The 20,947-nt window shown below is 39.5% G+C and overlaps 1 protein-coding gene, 1 non-coding gene and 1 pseudogene across 2 annotated transcripts; 2 read left to right on the top strand and 1 right to left on the bottom strand.

Moving 5' to 3' along the window:
• Window positions 1-4,306: 4,306 nt before the first annotated feature.
• On the bottom strand, window positions 4,307-4,380 carry TRNAT-AGU. The gene has a single exon. It is a non-coding gene; the product is annotated as a tRNA-Thr (tRNA).
• Window positions 4,381-6,900: 2,520 nt separating this feature from the next.
• Window positions 6,901-10,287, top strand: LOC116199911. Its single transcript, XM_031530499.1, has 8 exons — window positions 6,901-7,166; window positions 7,373-7,598; window positions 8,047-8,118; window positions 8,247-8,314; window positions 8,560-8,716; window positions 9,055-9,135; window positions 9,273-9,362; window positions 9,826-10,287. Exons 2-8 carry the CDS (start codon window positions 7,395-7,397, stop codon window positions 9,955-9,957), a joined length of 804 nt encoding a protein of 267 aa, XP_031386359.1. The 5' UTR covers window positions 6,901-7,166; window positions 7,373-7,394; the 3' UTR covers window positions 9,958-10,287.
• Window positions 10,288-17,631: 7,344 nt separating this feature from the next.
• Window positions 17,632-20,718, top strand: LOC116199931 (annotated as a pseudogene).
• Window positions 20,719-20,947: the final 229 nt, after the last annotated feature.

Here is a 20,947-nt window from a genome sequence, read left to right as displayed (position 1 = left end):
TATCATGCAAGGAACATATTTCAAGATTTTGGAATTAGATCATACTTTGTGGAATATTGGAATCAAAACCTGTATTATACCACAAGTTCCAGGTACTCTATTAAAATCCGTAAATTTTTTTGTCTCGCTAAATAAAACCGGAAATGTCTCATCCATAATCAGTAATCACGCAAAATAAAATATCGACATAGATTTAGTAAACATTCGTAATACGATCAGGTCTTACCAATGACACACTTATCGTCATCAAACTAAAGCTGTCGACAATAAGGAATGAGAAGCTTCCACCGAGAGAGAGAGACGGAGAGGGGAAGATGATAAAATAAAAAGGAAGAAATACATCTGAATATAACTAGAGGAAATTATTATCGAGTCCGGGTACCGATTCCAGTTCCGATTTTAGGTACCCTATATGCAGGAATTGAAACCTGTTTTCACCGGTTCTTTATTTTAATTCCCAGACCCTACCGTATTTTCAATACGAGCTACTCAGATTCTACCATAACGGGTAGATTCCGATCGGTTTCGGGTATACTCGGTATTCGTGCAAATCCCTAGATTAGAGGTCCAAGTATTTCTAGAGATTTAGGAGAAAATAAAGGAAGCGGTCTCCTTATTTATTATCGAATCCGATTGTAGTTACTCTGACTATAGGCTTGTGAATAGTGATATTTCCTCGAAATCTCATTGGGATCACGATGAGGAACCCAAACTCCGGGTCGTGGAGTAGTTATGGCTCATTCCGTGCTGACATTCAGGCCTATATGATTACGTTCTACGATAATTGCTATGTCGATCCTCTCCGACCCCTTTTATTCTTGAAACAAGAAAGAGTTATGAACCGAAAGACCTCTAATATTTCTTTTATCTCCCTTTTCGCTTTAAAATGTTCATGGCTCCACTTATAGTCAAAGGAAAGTACTAGTTAGAAAATAATAGAAATGGGAGGAAGACCAAAAATATCCGCTAATTATCATTTTCTCGAAGTTAACATGGAAATAACATAAGAGTTCAACTCTTTTTTTTTTCTTTTTTTTATCCTTTGTGCCATTTTAGTAGTTGGAGGGAAACAGTCAAAATGCAAATTTTTGGGGGATCTATTCCACCAACGTGATGTGTAAATAAAGAAATCCGTGTTTGGAGGAGGATCAAACTGCGGATGCGACGTTACTCTCAAGTTTGGCGAAACATCATCATATCATAAGCCAACCCAAACAGCGGAAACTTCAAAAGAGCCCAATCCCGCTGCCGTGTCGTCTGTTAATGCGATGTTCGAGTTCGTGACAGGGAGAGGACGTAGACTTCTATAATTCCATGAGCAAAATCGAATAAGAATTTACTCGGTTCTCTTCCTCTTATTTAATATTCGGATTTCGGCTAATTAAATCATACAATATCTATATCTACATATATTTGAATTATTACTTTGTTGCTTTATTGTGCCTTTTACGAATTTTATTCATATTGCAGCGTCGGTACGTAATTGAATCAATCTGTATGGTTTTACACATCGGATGTACTCACTTTTTATTAATGTCGACGAAAGTTATGACATTGGTCCTGATGATTGACCCAATGAACCAGACAAATTGAGCCAATTAAAAGGCAGAAAAGGTACTAATGGTAGTGGATAACATGATAACTTAGAGGCAAAGGAAAATTTGAATTTTCTTGATCACCTGAAGGAAAAGGAGCTCAATCCAATTAGGTGATGCAAACCGATAACTTCACCTTAGAATCAAAGTCAGCACATTTAACATGGTTAGATTTTCTCTCCTCAATTTTATTTTTTTGGGTGAAATCGCGATGTATTACATATCATTCTTCGAAATCCCTTAGAACCAACCTGCACGTCATTTGGCCGCTTTACCTTGTTATGTGCGCTTGCGGGTTTGAGTACGGACTATAGGGATTAGTCACGCGAAACCAAAACACCCTATAATAGTAAAAAAAGAAAAAAGAAAAAAAAGAGGTGTTATCAGTCTCTTGATTGAAAATATTTCTTGTATGGATCTCAGTTTAGTCCATTTGCGACATGCTTCTGTAGTGCATTCATAACGGTTCGCTGCATGTAAAATGATAGATCAAAATTTACTTAAAATGGGTAGCCCGTGCATGCATAACAAGTTAAAGCATTAGCTGGAAAACATCCATCGAGCTTATGCTTCATTGCTTGGTTCTTCCCTTACTATACCACTTTGTTTTTCTTATTCTCTTTTAAAAGTAGTAGAAAAATGGGAAACAAAATTTAGTGTAATGACACATATCTCAATCCGACATTTAATTCTCACAAGTTTATTTCTCCTCTCTTATATCTCTGCTAAGTCATTAGATCTTGTTCGTAACGAGAAAAGAAAGGACAAAAAAGGTGATAGTAAGGATTGAGAATAATATGTAAGAACATAAACGTGGAAAGTAGTGATCTCTGATGTACACATTCATAATGCCCGTTTCAAATTCTGAACAGAAACAACACTTCTTACTACATATCTTGTAATCTAGACTCTCTACCCCAGTTGCCTTCCCAGGGCTTGATGTCGACTGATCGCTCATTGCAGCATCATAAGTATTAAATTTCTATTGGATACAGACTTGAACCCATATCTACTTAAAAGCTCAATTTTATAAGTGGTGGTATTCAAGTCTCATATAAATCCATGTATATTCTTTTTCTTTTCTGATATGAGATTTATCCCATTTTACTCCTCAACACCCGCCCTCGCGTGCAACGTGTGGTTTATTTCTGCCTACACGTTGTCACGTGCTCTTAAACACTCGCCCTCAATAATTGACCTCGAGCCGGGTTCATCTTCCTTACTCGGGTGAGGGGGTACTAACACGAGGCGCACTGTTGGCTACACTCGGACATATTGGGCCTAGCGCGGTGTGAGTGCGCACACGCGCGTGGGTGCGCTACGCGTAATCTGGGCTCTGATACCATATTAAATTTCTATTGTGCTTATACAGGCCTAGGCCCATATCCACTTAAAAGCTCAAGCTAATAAGTGGTTGTACCAAAGTCTCATATAAACACATGGATATTCTTTTTCTTTTTTGATGTGGAATTTATCCAATTTTACTCCTCAACATAAAGAAAAGGAAAATCCATGGGTTAATATATGGCTTGGGTACCATCACTTATCAGCTTGAGCTTTTAAGTGGAAATGGTCTCAGATCCGTATAAGCCTAATGGAAATTTAATATGGTATCAGAGCCTAAATTACGCGTATGCGTGCTTACGAGCGTGTGCGCACCCACACCACGCCAAGCCCAGTATGTCGAGTGCAGTCGAAGTGCATCTCGTGTTAATCCCCCCTTGCCAGAGTACGGAAGAAGAGCCTGGCTCGAGGTCAATTGTTGAGGGCGGGTGTTTAAGGGCACGTGACAACATGTAGGTAGAAATAGACCACACGTTGCACGTGAGGGCGGGTATTGAGGAGTAAAATGGGATAAATCCCATATCGGAAAAGAAAAGAAAAATCTATGAATTAATATATTACTTGGGTACCACCACTTATCAGTTTGAAGTTTTAAGTGGAAATGGACCAGGCCCGTCTAAGCCTAATGAAAATTTAGTAATAATATACCTTCCTTATTGATGAGTACTTATCTCGTAAGCCATGTCCTTAATGGCATACTAAACTTAATATCATCGAGTCGACAACCATAGCTTGATTCGGCGGCACACAAATGCCTTCCCTCACATACATGGCTTTTTGCCAGTCACCGAGCTTCACAACAACTAGAGGGGAGACCGATCGATAGATCTAATCCGAGCATTGACATCATGTGAGAGTTAGAGGTATCAATTCCATCCAATTACACGTTGGATTAGAGCTATTTGACATGTCAAACTTCACATAATTACGACGACTTTTAGCTGCGGTGGACCGTGGAATGAGGCCATATCATGACAAAACCTCTATCCAATGGTCTTTAGTAAATGTGGGCACTGACATGCAACATCTCATGTCAATCTCAATTCTCATGCATCCACACCCACACAACTAAAGCTGCGGGATAAGGAAGCAACGTTAACGGACAGTCCCCACTGCCATGTCCTATACTATGGCAAAAGGTTCTTTTTACCTTCTCGAGGCACCCACCTCTTGATGAAATTTCTACACTGATATGTGGCCTCGTCGAACCGATGGATTGCCCAACAATCACGGCAAGAATGAAACACGGACACGATTCACATAGATAATCGACTATAGGACAAAACTGAAATTTGAAAGCAAAAATAATGGAGGGCCCATAGTTTGAAGTCCAAACGGGATAAAAAAATGTTAGAATCCTACGAATGTGCTCTCGTTGAGAGTCGAACTCAAGACCTCCCGCTTACTAAACGGGTGCTCTAACCAACTGAGCTACGAGAGCTTATTGCTGCCGCTTTTGGGCTTTAATTAAAAACCAAATAATAACACATGTCAATAATTATCAATGGTCTTCATTGGGCTGGGCCGGGTCAACTCTTCGGCCCGGTCCGATCTCCATGTTATAGCTAGGTTTAAAATTTGAATGGGGTGCCTTAGATCAGATCATGATCATCATCAATGCATCTATTTTGACCTTAACAATTATTCTGTTCTAGTTATTAAGCAACTAGTTTCACCACCATGATGTGATTGTTGATCGAAAGTCATTTTCTCGACTGGATTCCTATCCAATAATATCACGGCTTCGTTAATCTTAAACCCCGTCAAGTGTATAATTTTTAATCGTAAATTGTCACGGTTGCTTGATAGAGCCCGGCCATAAAATTAAAACCTTCATATTCTTGATGATCTGGTATGGTCTAATTAAGGCTTGCATTAAATATAGGACCGTTGTTATAGTTGACTACCGGCTACTATTTGCTCCATTATTGCAACAATGACCCTCATCTTTAATGCGAGACCTTCAAATTGATTTGTTCAACGCGTCAATGGCATCAATAATTGGAATTGCCACTCTAGTCCTGGTAAACCAGACTGTAGTACGATAATAGGTTGAATTCGTATGAAACAAAAACAGTGTTTGATGAAATTTTTTGTTAACGTGCACGCTAAACGAATCCAATTTCGAACGTTATTTCCTTTTTCCCAGTGAAGCATGGGGCCGGAATCCGAGATCGCAACTTTGCTTAGATATATATACATAAATTGGAAGAATTTCAACTCATGGCAAAATTATTTTATTATGATACTTTGTATGCATATGTTGCTTGAAGATGTATCTCATTTGATCTGCATTCATGCCCCCCCATCCCAACATCCTAATTGCAATGTTCTCGGCTTTTGCCTTCATGTTACTAAAAGACATCTTAACGTATAATTGATTACAAGATCCACAAATAATTCATGGTAAGCGCGTCAATTTGTCAAATTAACAACATTATTTTATTCTCCCCTTTCTTGGAAATTAAATGTGTTGGGAAAATTCCATGCATATTGATACTTTCTCATGTTACGCAGTTAATTTCACGATTAATCAACTACTTTTCCTCTCTTATCCCAAACCACTATTTGATGTGTGAAACTATTTTGTTCCATGTTCTTCTTTGCTTCTTTGAATTCCAATTGGTGTTAATATATGCATTTATGGCTAAAAAGAAATTCATTTAGTCAATCTCAATCGTGGAAATCCCTATTATTGACTTTATATATGCTAATAATCTACATTGACCTTCTAGTTTTCCCAATTTTCCCAACGAAACTAGGAGCCAATTAAATGTCAAGATAAGGATGACAAAGCCAAAGAGAAGACAGTCGGGCCGAAGCCGCGGGAACGGCAATAACGATGGACCTGTGAAAAGACAGATCTGCCCCCCGTCGGAGAAACCGAGGTCGGTTGAATTGAACGGGAAGCCGCCGGGCCGAACCTTCCCTGGGGATTAGCTTTCAATCACTGCATATGCCCGGTCTATACACCTCGCTGACGCATTACGCGGATTCCGGGGCCCCCCGTCCCTCTTGCCCTTTTCTTTTTTCTCATGAAATAAGGAAGCTCCCACTTAGCCCAAAATCATCATTCGATTCGATCAGTGCCTCTGACGTTAACACTGCTTTGATATTTTTGAAGCTTAGTTGAGAGATGTAAAATAAACACAAAGAGTTGCATCATTTCAAATCACGATTGTCAACATCACTTTATATCAAAATAAAATTCTCTCAGTATATTCAAAATGACGAGAATTGAGATAGGGAAATATATACGTAAATTTTCATATAAATTTCTCAATTTCTCTTCCTTTTCTTTCATTTCTCTCTCCATCTCAAACATAAGGTTATAGTACTGCGAACCATGAATCACATCCATTAAATGTACCGATAGTATCATTCTATATGAGATCATTAAATTTAAAAGTCCTAACTTATTTATTAATTCGACATTATTAAAGTATGTATTGAACATAGATAATTCGACTTTTGACTACTCGGAAGGAAGATGGCAGAAGTTGATGTACCGGTGATCCGACCACACAGGGTTAAATGGTCTTAGGGAGGCTAATTTTCACATAATTCTTCAAGAATTATCACAATTCATTTTTATGCTTTATTAGAGAGTTTAGAGACAGATTGAGCTATAATTCTTTCGATATTTCGATATGTATTTGAAAAATATTATTAAATACGGATTGGCTGAAGTCGAATCATGAAATTAGATAAATTATATGGGAAGGAACGATTCAATATTAGCTGGGAGCACGTCACGATCAATAATCATAGTAATCAACGACTATATTTCATATTTCGGCCAAAATTGTCTGCATGTTGTGCTGCCAGGCCCCATGCACCTGGGCAGATGCCGTGTTTGTTGTGGCCCCGACGGTCGGCGAGCCCCCGAAGCTCCCGCCAAACCCGAAACTTCTTCCATTAGATTCACACACACAATACAAAAGGGAAAAAACATATGTAAAGCAAAAACTCGTGCTATGGTTTTATATTTTTTCTCAAACAAAAATCATCCACATTGCCTGTTCCTTTCGCTCTAAATTTCCGGGAAAAGGATTAGTTCATCAATCCCCTCCTCCTCCTCCTCCTCCTCCTCCTCCTCCCCAAATAGAAGAAACGCGTGATCAAAGAATCTTAATTTAATTCCTCCCCTCCCCCTTCTTCAAGAAGCTCCATCGTTTACCCAAATTTCACCACCAACCCACCTCCCATTTCTCATCAATTTCACAGGTAATCCTCTTTCTTCCTCTGTTTCTCTGTGTTTCTTGGGCACCCAACTCGTCTTCTCCTGCGGAAGCGAATGAAAGCTCTGATCTTTGATGGCGTCTCGGTCCTCCCTGCAATGGGGTTTCTGTGGTTTTTGCTGTCAGGGAGTTCTTTGTGATTGAAAAGAAGTTGTTTGTTGTTTTTGCTTTTGGATGAAATGATTTTGGTAGGTTTGGACGAAGATACAGCAAAATGAGCGACCATGTTGTCCTGTACGTGGATGGCCTCGAGAGGCACGGCGCGGAGGCCTCGTCGAGTGGCAGCGGTTCTGGCCCTGTCGGGGCTGCGGACAACGAGGAGCAGCCCCTGATTCAGATGGGTGAGTGCCGGATTTGCCAGGAGGAGGATAGTGTCCAGAATCTGGAGAATCCTTGTGCATGCAGCGGCAGTCTCAAGGTGAGATGGAAGATTTTCCGTAGTTTCGGATTTTGTTGGTGATGATGCTGTAGCAATTGAGCTTTTGAATTGATGCTGTTGACGTCAGATATATATGGAAAAAAGATCCTTCTTGTATATTGTTATTGAAATGTCAATGCTTGGAATGCTGAAGTTATTGTTCTTCTGATCCCTGACCGAAAATCATGCATGTGAGAAACCCCCGATGCTGAGATTCATTTGAATGTATCTGATACAGAATTTGTCAGTTTCAAAATGGGATATAAAAGGAGGAACTTTACTGCATTTTTTTAGACAAGATATCGGCTTCGGACAATTGTTAGCAAATCATTTGTTTTTGTTGTGTTCGTTTTATTATGATGTTTTGCATTTCCTGCTATTTTCTTAGTTTTCCTTTTGGAGTTAAACAATATCTCTATCTATCTGAACCTGATGTTATTATGTACAGTATGCTCATCGGAAGTGTGTTCAACACTGGTGCAATGAGAAAGGTGATACCATTTGTGAAATCTGTCATCAGGTAAATCTCAACAGCCTATTGCCATTATGCAGGAGGAAGAAAATCTCCATCTCCTTTTTTTCTTTGTCTAAACTTATGTTGACAAATTAAATTCTGTCTATTTCTGTTGTTTTCTATGTCATGTGCAGCAATTTCAGCCTAATTATACTGCCCCACCACGTCCACCTGAGCCTGAAGACGCTACGATTGAAATAGGGTAACAGTGACTTTCCTTGATGACTTATCACTTCATTCAGGTTAATGCAACAGAAAGCAATCGCAGAAGAAATTGAGTCATACCAGTAACACACACACACACACACACGTATATATATATATAGAGGGAGAGAGAGGACTGGTCATCTTGCATCACTACATAACCATTCTATTAGTTGTCTTTCCTTACATTGGTCTTTCATTTTATATGTATTGATTTTCTCTTTTCTTTTCAAATATCTGTAGGGGAGGTTGGACCATTTCAGGCACCCCGTTGGACTTGCGAGATCCTCGTCTCTTAGCAATAGCAGAGGCAGAACGTCAATTTTTGGATTCCGAGTATGACGAGTACACAAATTCAAATGCCAATGGAGCTGCATTTTGCCGCTCTGCTGCTTTAATTGTAAGCCCTCTATTTTGAACCCCACTCATGTTACATGCCGCAAGGTTTTCTCTTGTTGACCTCCCATTTATTTTTCTCCATGTAACTAACTTTCTAACTAATTTTTAAGCACTCGATTGTTAAGTCTCTTTTGACAAGATTAATCTGCCTGTTAAAGGAATGCAGCCTTACTTTCTCTTACATTTGGGTTAAGTACGTGACTTGAAATATTTTTATGTCTCCAAAATTGAGAGAATTTCTTGGATTTTCTATATAGAGAAATTGACAAGTATTTTAAATTTTTTGATTGCATCTTATAAGGTGCATTTGACTTGAAATTTGTTCACCACTCTTGGCAGTTAATGGCCCTTCTGCTTCTACGCCACGCCTTGTCAATCCCAGAAGAAGATGGGGAAGATGACGCTGCTGCTTATTTCTCTGTAAGAAGGCCTCATCTCACTCCCCCCTCCACTTTTTAATGCAAGCTATACTCTTCTTTTTTGGTTCTTAGCGCGGCGAAAGAGACTTTTGGACCATTTTTTGGAGATACTGATTGAGATGTTATTATGACTTGCAGCTCTTCTTGGTTCGGGCTGCCGGCTTTCTTTTGCCATGCTACATCATGGCTTGGGCCATCAGCATCTTGCAGCGTCGGAGACAAAGGCAGGCAAGTGTTGGCTTGTTGTGGAACATCATGATTACTGATTTTTGCTTTGTCTTATTTTCTCTGTATCCATTTATTCGTTAAACCATTATAGCTTATAGCTTGATAATTTACTGGATAAAACATCTTATAAAATGTGGGAAAGATTTACGGGTGACAGCACATCTGGCTCCTGCGACATTTCTTTCATTTCAGGCACCTAAAGGATTGGCAATCTGGTGGCTATCTAAAACTTGGCTTTATCATGATATAGTCTAAATTTTGTTACTAGTAGGAGTCTATGCATGTTACTTATCGAAAAGGATTCTTGTGCATGTTACCTCTAGGTGTTCTTTGTGGCAGAGACTAAGCGGGGGTTGCGCCTAAGTTGTACTCGGGCGACTGCACAATTACGCGGTCTCTCCATTGATATTACTTTGAAAATTTCATGACATTTTTAATTTTATTATCTTTCCTGGTGGAACAGGAGGCAGCAGCTTTGGCAGCAAGGCAAGTTGCTTTCGTGCTACAGGCAGGGCAGCGTCGGGGCGTGCACTTCACAATAGCTCCAGCAATGGCGCCAGCCAGCCCGGTCGCTGCTCATCAAGAACCAGTGTGATCCTTCCGTTCAGGGACCTGTTTGTCGCCGAGATTATTCCATTAACGAAGAATATCAAAACTTCTCCCAATAAGAGGAACATGTGTTCTTATTGTTCCGTGGGCGAGCTAATGATGTACTGGACAAAGACCGTTGGGAATTGTATTTACACGTTGTTTAGTGTCATTGTGTTTAGACGTGTGAATATTCGATCTCTATTACATGAAATGGGGAGCCACTTTTTAGCTGATTCTATTCTTTGACGGTCGAGTCCTTTGCATGATCGTGAAACTAGCCTGGTGTACCATTGTATGATTTGTAAGATCTCATCTTAAAGTTGTCATCACATGATATGTCGATTTTATTTTTTACACGCTTTACATCTCCGATATGTTATTATCCGAATTGGCTAGGAACCTTCATCGTCATATGGGGCCTAAACTGCTGGAGTCACTGAGACCTCTGGACCGATCAAGGACATGAACAACCTTCCCGGAAGGTATGAGAACACATATATTGAAACCAAGCTGACAAATCTCGAACTCGGGCACGTAACTTCAGTAGGAAAACGATTTCCTCGTGACATTAGGAGTCCAAAGAACTGGTCGATCAAACCAACCCTACCCAACAGTGCTTTAATTTCTCATTAACTTTTGCTTTCTTTCTTTCTTTCTTTCTCACTTTGGGGCAATCGGCTTTAGTCAAGACAGACCAAAGGGACAGAGGGATCTGGTCGTTGCAATTTAGAAGACTGCTCCCTTCCCTTTTGTTTTTGAACCAAAAGCCACAACTTTAATGCACATAGCTCCTTGAGAATCTCCAAAGCAACACCAACACATAACACACTCACATCTCTTTCTTTCCTCCCGAACAATTGACCGATCCACGTACGGTGTACTCACCCTGCCCCATACCTCGTATGATCGGGCCACTGAGCATGAATTGGACTGTTCACGGTTCGAGGAATCTGATCAATCGGGCCCTCCTGCAGGGAACGAGGACCCGATTGGGGGATGGCCCATCTCAGATTTTTTAATCAATGGTAGAATGAGTTGGTTGGGAACAAAGAAACTTTAACAGGGGGACAATTAGACACAGTGCATCTGTTAAGTACATGAACCTCATCATGGTACGTACCCGTACCAAAACTGGGGCCAAAAAAAAAAAAAAAGAGGCAGCTTCCTCCATCTGTTTATTTCCTAATCTAGTGATAAGACAATGGACGCCAAGGCAAAGGTGGGATTGCATCATATTTCTTAATAGTTTCTTATATAGAAAAGGGTAATATCGAAAATTCTCGAGAGAAAAGTCCTTACGTTGAACTCGACATTACAGTGCAATGTATGGTCGAGTTTGAGTGCATCATGATTGGGTTTAGTGAGTACGTACATCTTTGCTTCCAAAGTCGCTGTGTATATGAATATCTAATATACGACACGTAATGTATAAGAAAGAAGATAGGAGAGGAAAGAGAGAAGTTTATGTAACAGAAACTGTCCCACGAAAAGATTAAAGAGAAAAATTCACGAGTTTATAAGAAATTGGGTATTACAACTTACCGACTTGAACTTTTGGATTAGAGATGAGTCCAATTGCTTATAGGCTTAATGGAATTTTACATGGTATCAGAGCGAGTTAGGATTTCACGCGTCCGTGTGGGGACTTACACTACGCCAGGCCCAAGTGTGGAACTCGTGGCCAGTGAAATCCGAGTTCAGAAGTGGAAGCCCGACTTGCAGTTAGTACTACCCTTCTTGCCCGAGTGTGGAAGAGAAAGCCCACCTCGAGGTAGTTAAGGCCCGAGTTCGGAAGAGATGAAAGTCTGGCTCGTGGTAAGTTATTGAGGGTGGGTGTTTATGTGTTCATGCGGCACGTGTAGGTAATAGGTTAGAAAGACCACACGGTGCCACGTGAGGACGAGTGTTAGGAGAAATTGCCCCTACCAAAAAATTAAAAAGAAAAATCCGTGAATTTATAAGAGATTGTGTTTCACAACATATTAGCTGGAACTTTTGAGTTAGAGATGAGTTCAATCTTTTATAGGCCTGGTGAAATTTTACATGGTATCAGAGGAGGACAGGCTTTCGCGCGCCTGTGTGAGTTACGTTAGGCCCGAGAGTGGAACTCGTGGCCAACGAAGTCCGAGTCCGAAAGTGAAAGCCCGACTTGCAGTTGATTTGACCCCCCCTTGTCCGAGTGTGGAAGAGAAAGCTTACTTTGAGGTAGTTAAGGTCCGAGTTTGGAAGAGATGAGAGCCCGGCTCAAGATAAGTTGTTGAGGGCGGGTATTTATGTGTTCACGCGACACGTGTAGATAAAATGTTAGAAAGACCACATGGTGCTACGCGAGAGCGTGCGTTGAGAGAAATTATTCCACATGGAAAAATTAAAGAGATAAATCCATGAGTTTATAAGAAATTGAATTTAACAATCTACCAACTCGAGTTTTTAGGTCAGAAATAAGTCTAATCGCTTATAAATCCAATGAAATTTTATACTAACTCATTCGTTAGCATTACATAAGAACAAGATCCAACAGGTGGTGCTATTGCTTTTGCTAAGGGACTTGTTCCTTTTAGTGGTATAATTGTAAATCAGACCACAAGTAAGATCATAAAGAGACTACATGTCAGTCCAATTCTTTTGAACGAGAAATAGGTCACTTTCAAATAAGCTCTTTTTTGTACAATTGGAGGATGGAAAAGCAAGAGAATCAGCACATAATAACTATTAAATGATTATAAGCAATACATTAAACTCTTTTGTTAGATTAATTAATTGATTAAAGCTTATTTAGTGCTTGCTTGGAACAGAAAAATCCACCCATCACCCTCATCCCAAGGAACAAAACTTATCAGATCCCTTCTCTTAAATCAGGGGAAAAGTTGAGGAATTTATGCTTTAGAATGTTCCTAGCTGCATGTGATTATTTTTAGAGTACTGTTGTTTAAATGATATATATATATATATATATTATTCTCACTAAATAAAGTAATAAGGTACATAAAAAGATGGTCTAAACCAAAAAAAAAGGAAAAAAAAAGAAGAAAGAATTTTAGACAATTTTTATATTTTATTTCACTTGCCTCGAAAACTCAATTGGATATTGAGCTTTATAAACAAAAGGAGCAAACCATGAGGTCTATCACAATTAGAAAACTATGTTTTACGTGGGGTGAACTTTACATGCAGTATAAGGATTCGAACCTCACTAAAAGTATTTCCAAAACTTGATTCGAATCAATACTTGGAGCGATTTGATTAAAAGAACATCTTGTGATTTGAATCGAAAAAGGAAAAATTGTATACATCCAAAATTGTTTCTCGCAAGAAACCAAGTGTTATTTTTAGGGCTTGCATGGAGAGGAGCTTGGAATTCCAAAAACGAGAAAATCTTGAGTGTAGCATATAACTATAAAGCGGGCATTTGTTTCTTTTGGGTGATCTCCCTATTCCTCTTCTTTTTCCTCTCTCTCTCTCTCTCTCTCTCTCTCTCTCTCTCTCTCTCTCTCTCTCTCTCTCTCTCTCATTTTGATTCTTTATTACATGAGATGGCTTGCTTGATACTGTAGCATTTCCCACTGTTCCATTCCATTAGTTTTATGATACAAAATGTTCTTCCTTAATAAGAAAGGAACAGTCATTTACAATAACACCCTCGGCATTGGACTGCTGTTGCCGATGCCCGCTTATGGACCCTGTCAGCTAATGTCCAAGTGAAGCGTACGTCCGACGAAGGTCATCTCACACTGGCCACGCGCGTCTTATAATCTGACCGGATGCATATAAAGGATTAACATGACGTTCCAAGTAACCCGGGTAGCACTATTGTAAATGTCGAAAACCACTCATCTTTCTTATGTAAGCTAGAAAGTATATATACGTGGTGGAAGGAATTGGTCAAGAAACTTGTGAAGATGCTGTACATATTTTCTATCCAGTATCGTACTTCAATTCATTTGTGTACTTATATGTAGTCAACTGTCTGCAAAGTCTACCTTTCACAAATGAACCGAAATACGATACAAATGAAACATAGTTGCGGAGCTGATTGGAAAAGTACAATCTGCCCACTAAGTAGCATGTTAGTAGCAACCAGATATCATCGAATTAAATTCGGTAAGAATAGATCTAGAAAAAAAGAGAGGGGTAAAAGATACGTGTCTTATGAAAGGTGGTATTTGTTCCAACTTCCGCTTTATTTCTTCCATCCATGTCAGATTCCCCCCCCAAAAATCTGCAGCCTTAACAAATATGCTTAGATTTCATACTTAGCAATAACAATGATTTAGAATATGAATCTGAGAACTACCCCCCTCAACTCTTTACAAATTGTTTTGGGCCCCCTCTCCCCCCCTTCTTTATTCCTTAAAGCACAGCCTCCAAAAATCCCACCAAGACATAAATAACAACACATCTTTGTGTCTCTCCCCATAGATGGAATTGAACAACAAAGAGAGATGTCTCCGTTGATGAACTTCTAGCTAGCCCATCTGAGTGTTGTTAGCTAGGATTGATCGATATCCATCACGAGTTTTCATGGCACGCCGAGCACTTCTTCTTCTCATCTTTATCGGGATTCTAGCGATGAGGCTTGGTGATGTCTCCGCCGTAAGGAGCATCGGACTAGCCGGGTTGCAAGAAGTTCGGAATGTTGCACGAGAGAGTACACGACGGGTTCTACAGAAGGCCGGCAGCTCTGTGGAAAGAATGAGCACGGGGCAACCGTCTCCTAGCCCGAAGGGTAAATTTGACCCTTACACGTCGAGCAAGAGGCGGGTTCGAGGAGGATCCGATCCTATACACAACAGGTCTTGATGAGCTCGTGTTATTCGAATTCCGTTTTTGCCACCGACCCAGTGACCCGGACAAGCAAGGTTCTACACGTTTCATTGCTCCGTCGACCTGCCTTCTCGGGAAGTTCTATGGGATTTGTTTCTCCAAAATCTTGAATCTTTTTTTCTTCTTTCCCCCTTTCTTTATTAGAGTTTGCAGTATGGAGAGATTGTATAGAAAAGCTACATAGCATGATCGAATTCTCAGTTTGGCGAGCTGTACGAGAGGCGGGGGAAGGAAGAGGAGTTCTGTCCAGCAGAGGAAGGAGAAATCATGGGTCGCAGTAACTTCATAGTTGTTAGTTTAGGTTGTTGATTTCTTGCTTTGGCTCCAAAGGAGAAATATTCTTACGTGGTGTTAATGTTATTGATCTGTTTTCGCTTTCCGTTTATAGTAAGTTTTCGAAGTATTCTTGGCTATGCGGATGAACTTGCCTTTTGCCTTTCCTTGTTTTGGATAAGAAACCTGTCCTGTTCATTTAGAAGTCGAATATGTTCAGACAACGACGACAGCATACGGCTTCTTCTGTAATTGAATAATAAGTTTCATGAGCTTTTGCTATGCACCATTGATTTTCTTCTCTCTTTCCATTTTCCGTGTTTGCTGCGGTGACCGAATAACTTTTGCTATCAATTGCAAACATATGAGAGGCCGTACTGCACCAAGTTCAATATGCATCAGTCGGGGATAATTTTACATATTTCGAGAATCAGTCGGGATGATCACCGTAGGACGAGGACCTGAATATATCTTTTCTGGGCTTACATACCATACCAGAGAAAGAGAACAAGAAATACAAGAGAGACTTCAACAAGGCCATTGACCAGCCCACAATATGCATCTGAGCCCACATTTATGGATCACTTGCTTAAGCTCTAGGGCTCTGGAGTTCCTAACCCATTAAGCAACATCACTGAAATGCAAACTCAACTCGATGAAGTAAGTAAAATATCGAGTTTTTTACTTTCGGTGAGAGACGGTGCGAACTCAACTCATTGGCTGAGATTAATTTCTACTCAAATGTCACCTTTGGACCACATCACAGAGTACTTTGATAATGTTGTATTTAAATAAATTAATTAAGTTTTACTTCTCACCTCCGCATGCTAATTAATTAGAGCACACCTCCTTGTCTCGGGCGTCCCCTTGATGAGGTTTGATATAATGGCTCGTTGGGCGTGGACCTGGTGATCCAGCTCGCGCCTCATGCAGTCTCTCGTGTGGTTCCCATGACTCCTGCTGTGCTTGGAGTACCACAAGACAAGGATGGAGAATTCTCGCAGGCAGCTTTAACACAAGTTATCCAGCACCAACTCACACCTCCGATGTCTGCGGAGTTCCAGGAGATGATTATGAATGTCACGATGACTAAACGGTCGAGGGAGTTGGAAATGCATAAGAAAATAACAATGGGAGATCACATAGTTTTAACAAATGGGGGTTCATGAGAGCGGTGGGAATTATGGCCATAAATCCCAACATGATTGCCGTTGGCCTGGGGAGTTTTCTTGGGCTTTGGTAGCACAATGGTAAATATATATTTCTATTTTGTTATTATTTATATATTCACAATTGGAGGAGATAATTACTATCTTTTTTTTTCTGTTAATGAAAAAGGGGCTATAACCAAAATTTGAATAAAATAAATTGAAAATTACACTGCGAATTTATGTTTAATATATCTTGATAATGCATGCGATCAACGTCTTAAATAGAGAAAGATCTTCATTGGAGTATCAATCACCCAGACTTAGTTTCTAACTGGCTGCTTAGTTAGAAACTAAGACTAAAACCGAGGTTGTTGGCGAGGCCCCACTCCCGATATCAAAGAGAGATCGTTAAGAAGAAAAGGAGAGGGGACTCATTGGGACTAGTGACCTCGCAAGCCTGCGGGCATCGAAGTTAGTCGAGGTGTGATAGTAGCCGGTAATGTTGTAAGTAAGAATCCATAAATCCAAAACTCAAAAAAACGACACCTAAAAATTAGGTTGCTAATTTGGGTGGTTATGTCCTTTGATTTCAGGTTCCACTTCAAGTTTCAGGTTCTATAAATGCAATCCGATGGGCCCCTACCGACCGGATATAGCCATAAAAAAAAAACTGAGGTGTTTTAGACAATATTTATTTATTTTATTTCATCTATTCATTTGAGGAGATATGATGTATTTTGTGTCTATTTTATTTTATTGTGTTTTTATTATGGTAGAGTAGTAAACAATAGCTTGGAATGGAATTAGAATAACAAACAAACCTTTTTTTTTTTCAGGTAGCAAATTTGAGTTATCCAAAATGCAAATCGAAAAAATCAACCCTATAGCAGGGGGTTTAATTATATAATCAATGGTTATCGAGCGGGTTTCTTCCCCTAACATATTTGATTCGAAACATCAGAACTCAAAAAAACTTGAAATACTCATCCGGACCGAACCATTTACACTCCTAGTAGCCGACGAGGTCACCAACTCGATAATACTGAAAAATTGAAAGAAAACATAAGCAAGAGAATATTCTTTTGAAATCTAGTAAAATTTATAATAGCCGTGTTGTTTCGTTAAAAAAAAAGATAAAAAATGTTAGTGTACAGTACTGCTATGTATGTTTACAAAATCAAATTTAACTTTACTTAATTTTACTTTACTTTTCTTTTAATTCAACAACACAATCATTACTTTATCTATTTTTTCTTCAAATTTTTTCTCATATTTTTTTCTTATTCTATATTACAATTAATTTTTTAATACTAAATCGTCTCAACTATTGTACACTTTCTTTACAATTTTAATATTTTTTTTTTCTCAATTCAATAAACAATCATTACCTTTTGAAATGGAAATCGAACAAAAAGCGAGGCGGGAAGAGAAGGAAAGAAGGAATCCCTCTCTCTCTTTCAGAGCACACTCTCACTGAAGTAAGCCAACAGTAATAAAGTAATGGAGTTGCCAAGGCATTCGTGCTTGAAGCTCGGGCTCCCAAATCGTACTAAGCCCGACGAGATCGAGCCGATTTTTATCAAGGTCACAAGGTACGACACCCACTTCGACCTCTCCATCACGAACGGCCTCGACTCTTGGGTCTGCAAAGGTCAAATTTCATCCTACTTGCCTGTTCGATTGACTCTCCTCATGAATCCTGAAATTTTTCATCTCCAAGTTTCAACCCTTCGCGGTTTCGCATTCTGGGTTTTACAGCATCGGAGGAAGAAGTGAGGGAACGAGCGACTCAGTGGGACCAACCAGTGGCAGATTACTTTGAATCGGCTGAGTAGTACTTAGGGTTTCAACAGCCCGGTTCTGTTTACAAGTTCACCGACGCTGGAAACGGGCAGAGAAGAGTATGTGCTTTCCTCTGGCTTCATCCCCCCAAAAAATTCTATTTAATTTTTCTAGGATAGTTGAATGTTTCTTACAGAGATTAATCAAATGTTGGACTGAATGGATCCTTTGGTGAGATGATTTTGGGTCGAAAAGTTGACCTAGAATTGGGATAAATTTGGGATAGATACCCAGAGTTCGTGAAATTTCTTAGCTGATTGCATCCACTAGTGACTTCAACTCGTTTCGTAGTTGGGGTAAATTTTCTCGGACATTAACGTGCAATGGGAAGGAAGGGGGATGGAGGGAGCTGAAGGGCGCAAATAGGGCCGAGCTTCAAGTTGCATATTTTACAGGTTTTAATTGATTTAGTCAAGATGGGCAGGAAATTGTGTGTATGACCCAAATTGATACTATCTTCATAAGGATCATTCCCTGCAGATGATATCCTTGAAAACATAACAGAAATAAAAAAGAAAAAAAGAAAGAAAGAAACGGAGAAATCACACAAAAGGAAGATGTAAATCATAGAGCTGAGCTTATACTCTTGTTTGCTAATTCATTTTTATCCTTGTTTGTGGTGTGATCGTAGAACTTGTCGGAATACTTTTTCTTTCCTATCTTTGTATCTGTACTAGATGAAAGAAATATGCTGTATTTTAAGATTGATATTTTGATGCACTCAGGTTTTACCTTTGGTCTTATTTTATTAGGTGACCTTGCCCTTTATCTGCCTGATCTATCGAGTTTCGCAGTTGTCATGGACCTTCGAGAAGGAAGGGACAAAGCTGGAATGGCGATGGAAATGCCAACCTTCACCCAATCCTAAACAGACCAATTCAGGAATCTTGAACTTTCCTATGGATGCAAACATATGGCTCAGTGTAAGCCTCCTATGATTATATTTGGTTAAACATTATTAGTATAATCTCTTATATGGCTGCTTGGGGAAGGAATAAGTCGTTAGTTTCACCTAAACTATCTCCTCTGGTTTGAAGTATCATTTGATTCACTAGGATCAAAGATAAAATGACTAAAAAGTAAAACTATTGATTACCTTAACTGGTTCACACTACAATGAAACTTTTGAGTTCTTATTTGATTGTTATCTATTAACAAGAAGAAGTTGTAAGAAAAACTAAATCATTTGAGAGATTAAAAGTGGAAACTGAGAAATGCCTGGCACAGAGTGAAAGTTTTAGCAATGAGAAGACAAAGTTTGAGTCTGCAGTCTATGCAAAGGTGTTTTCTTCTTTCCTCTTTTATCATGGGAATAAGTAATATATCCAAGCAAAGGTGGTTTTTGTTCTTCTGATGGATATAGCTTCTGATAATTACGCTCTCTTAAAGATAAATTAGAGCCTCATGAGTAATGTTTATCTTTTACTATTAAAACTATGTGCTTGTTGCAGTTTTTCACTCTAATAACTATGTAATTATTCAGCCTGCAAGTTAGTTAAATGTGAAAGGACAATTAGTTTCCATAATTCTGCAACTTGATCAAGAGAAAATGTCTAATGAATTACATTTAGCTAATGGCTATAACTCATGTTTTCTACATGATGGATTGACTATATCTTCTCTGTGTTGAGAAGAAAAGAAAAAAGGATGAAAGAAAAAGAAACTAAGATGACAGGAAGGGCTTGAAAATTCTGTTTGTTGGGTTAACCAAGCCGAATCAAATCGATAATGTTGGGTTTTTCTTGTCCACTCTGGTTCTTGTTATGTTATATAATTCACTGATAATCCACAACTGAACTTATGGTACATGACGAAGACCGTCTGACTTTTTGCTGGCATATGATTGGAGCACTTGATGAATTGCACGTGAATATAATGAGCAACCTTTAGAATTACATCTCAGTCACGAAATTGACTTTGGGCTTGTTCTTGGATGTAGTTCCTTAGTGTCTTAAATTCAAAGAAAGGGAAACTAAGGGAGCTCCGGGAGCAACTTGTCAAGGCAGGTGGTAATGGTGGAAAATCACCAGAAGAAGACGAGGAGTCCACGGAAAAGACAGACCCTTTTGATGAGGGAAGTTACAATGAGATAATGACCAACCCATGTCATCAGTAATGTTCCCTCATGGGCAGCTTCGGGGAGGACCAAAGAGATAGCCCGGGCTTTGGAGCAAGGCCAGCACCGGTTTCTGTGGTCCTTATGCCAGCCACCATCCAAGGGAAAGATGGAGTACCCTAGTGACTATGCGAACCTCGAGCACGCCCTGCCATAAGGATCCTAGATCAGACAGCTCCGATTAGGAAGGTGATAGGGGGCCCACAGGTGGCAGCATTGGCGAACCCAGTAGTCGGAGGTTTGTGTCGCGCTAAGGCTGGAACTCCATACTGGAGAGTCTGTGGTTCGGGGTTCCAATTGCTGTGTAATCCATGTACTCAGAGCAGCAACTCAATGTGTTCGAAATGTGCTCAGAGAGCTTGGGCTTGGAGTCGAGGTGAAGAAGGATTACAAGAGAGATGTTGCAGGTGAGCAGGATGTGATTGTGGTCTCGTTGGAGGAGTTAAAGAAAGCTATTAAGGGCCGTTTGAATTCAGAGTTAAAGTTACTTTGATTTTGATTTTAATTTTGATTGTGGAAAAAGACAAATGAAATGTGATTATAAATTTGACTTGGGAAACGTGTATTTTTGTTGTGTAGTGTATTGAGTTAAAGTTAAAGTTAAAATTTTTGAATTGGGAAATGTGTATTTTTGTTGTGTAGTGTGTTGAGTTAAAGTTAAAGTTAAAGTTAAAATCGCATGACTCTGAATCCAAACGGGGCGTAAAGTTCTGACGGAGACCAAGAAGTGCAGGGTAGCTATTAAGGTTCTTCCTATTGTGCATTGAGTAAACTTGTTATCGAGCTAT

The sequence above is a fragment of the Punica granatum genome, chromosome 3 (genome assembly GCF_007655135.1).
Source record: "Punica granatum isolate Tunisia-2019 chromosome 3, ASM765513v2, whole genome shotgun sequence".
NCBI lineage: Eukaryota > Viridiplantae > Streptophyta > Magnoliopsida > Myrtales > Lythraceae > Punica > Punica granatum.
The sequence above is the reverse complement of the archived record's forward strand: the minus strand, read 5'-3'. Positions and strand labels throughout refer to the sequence as shown.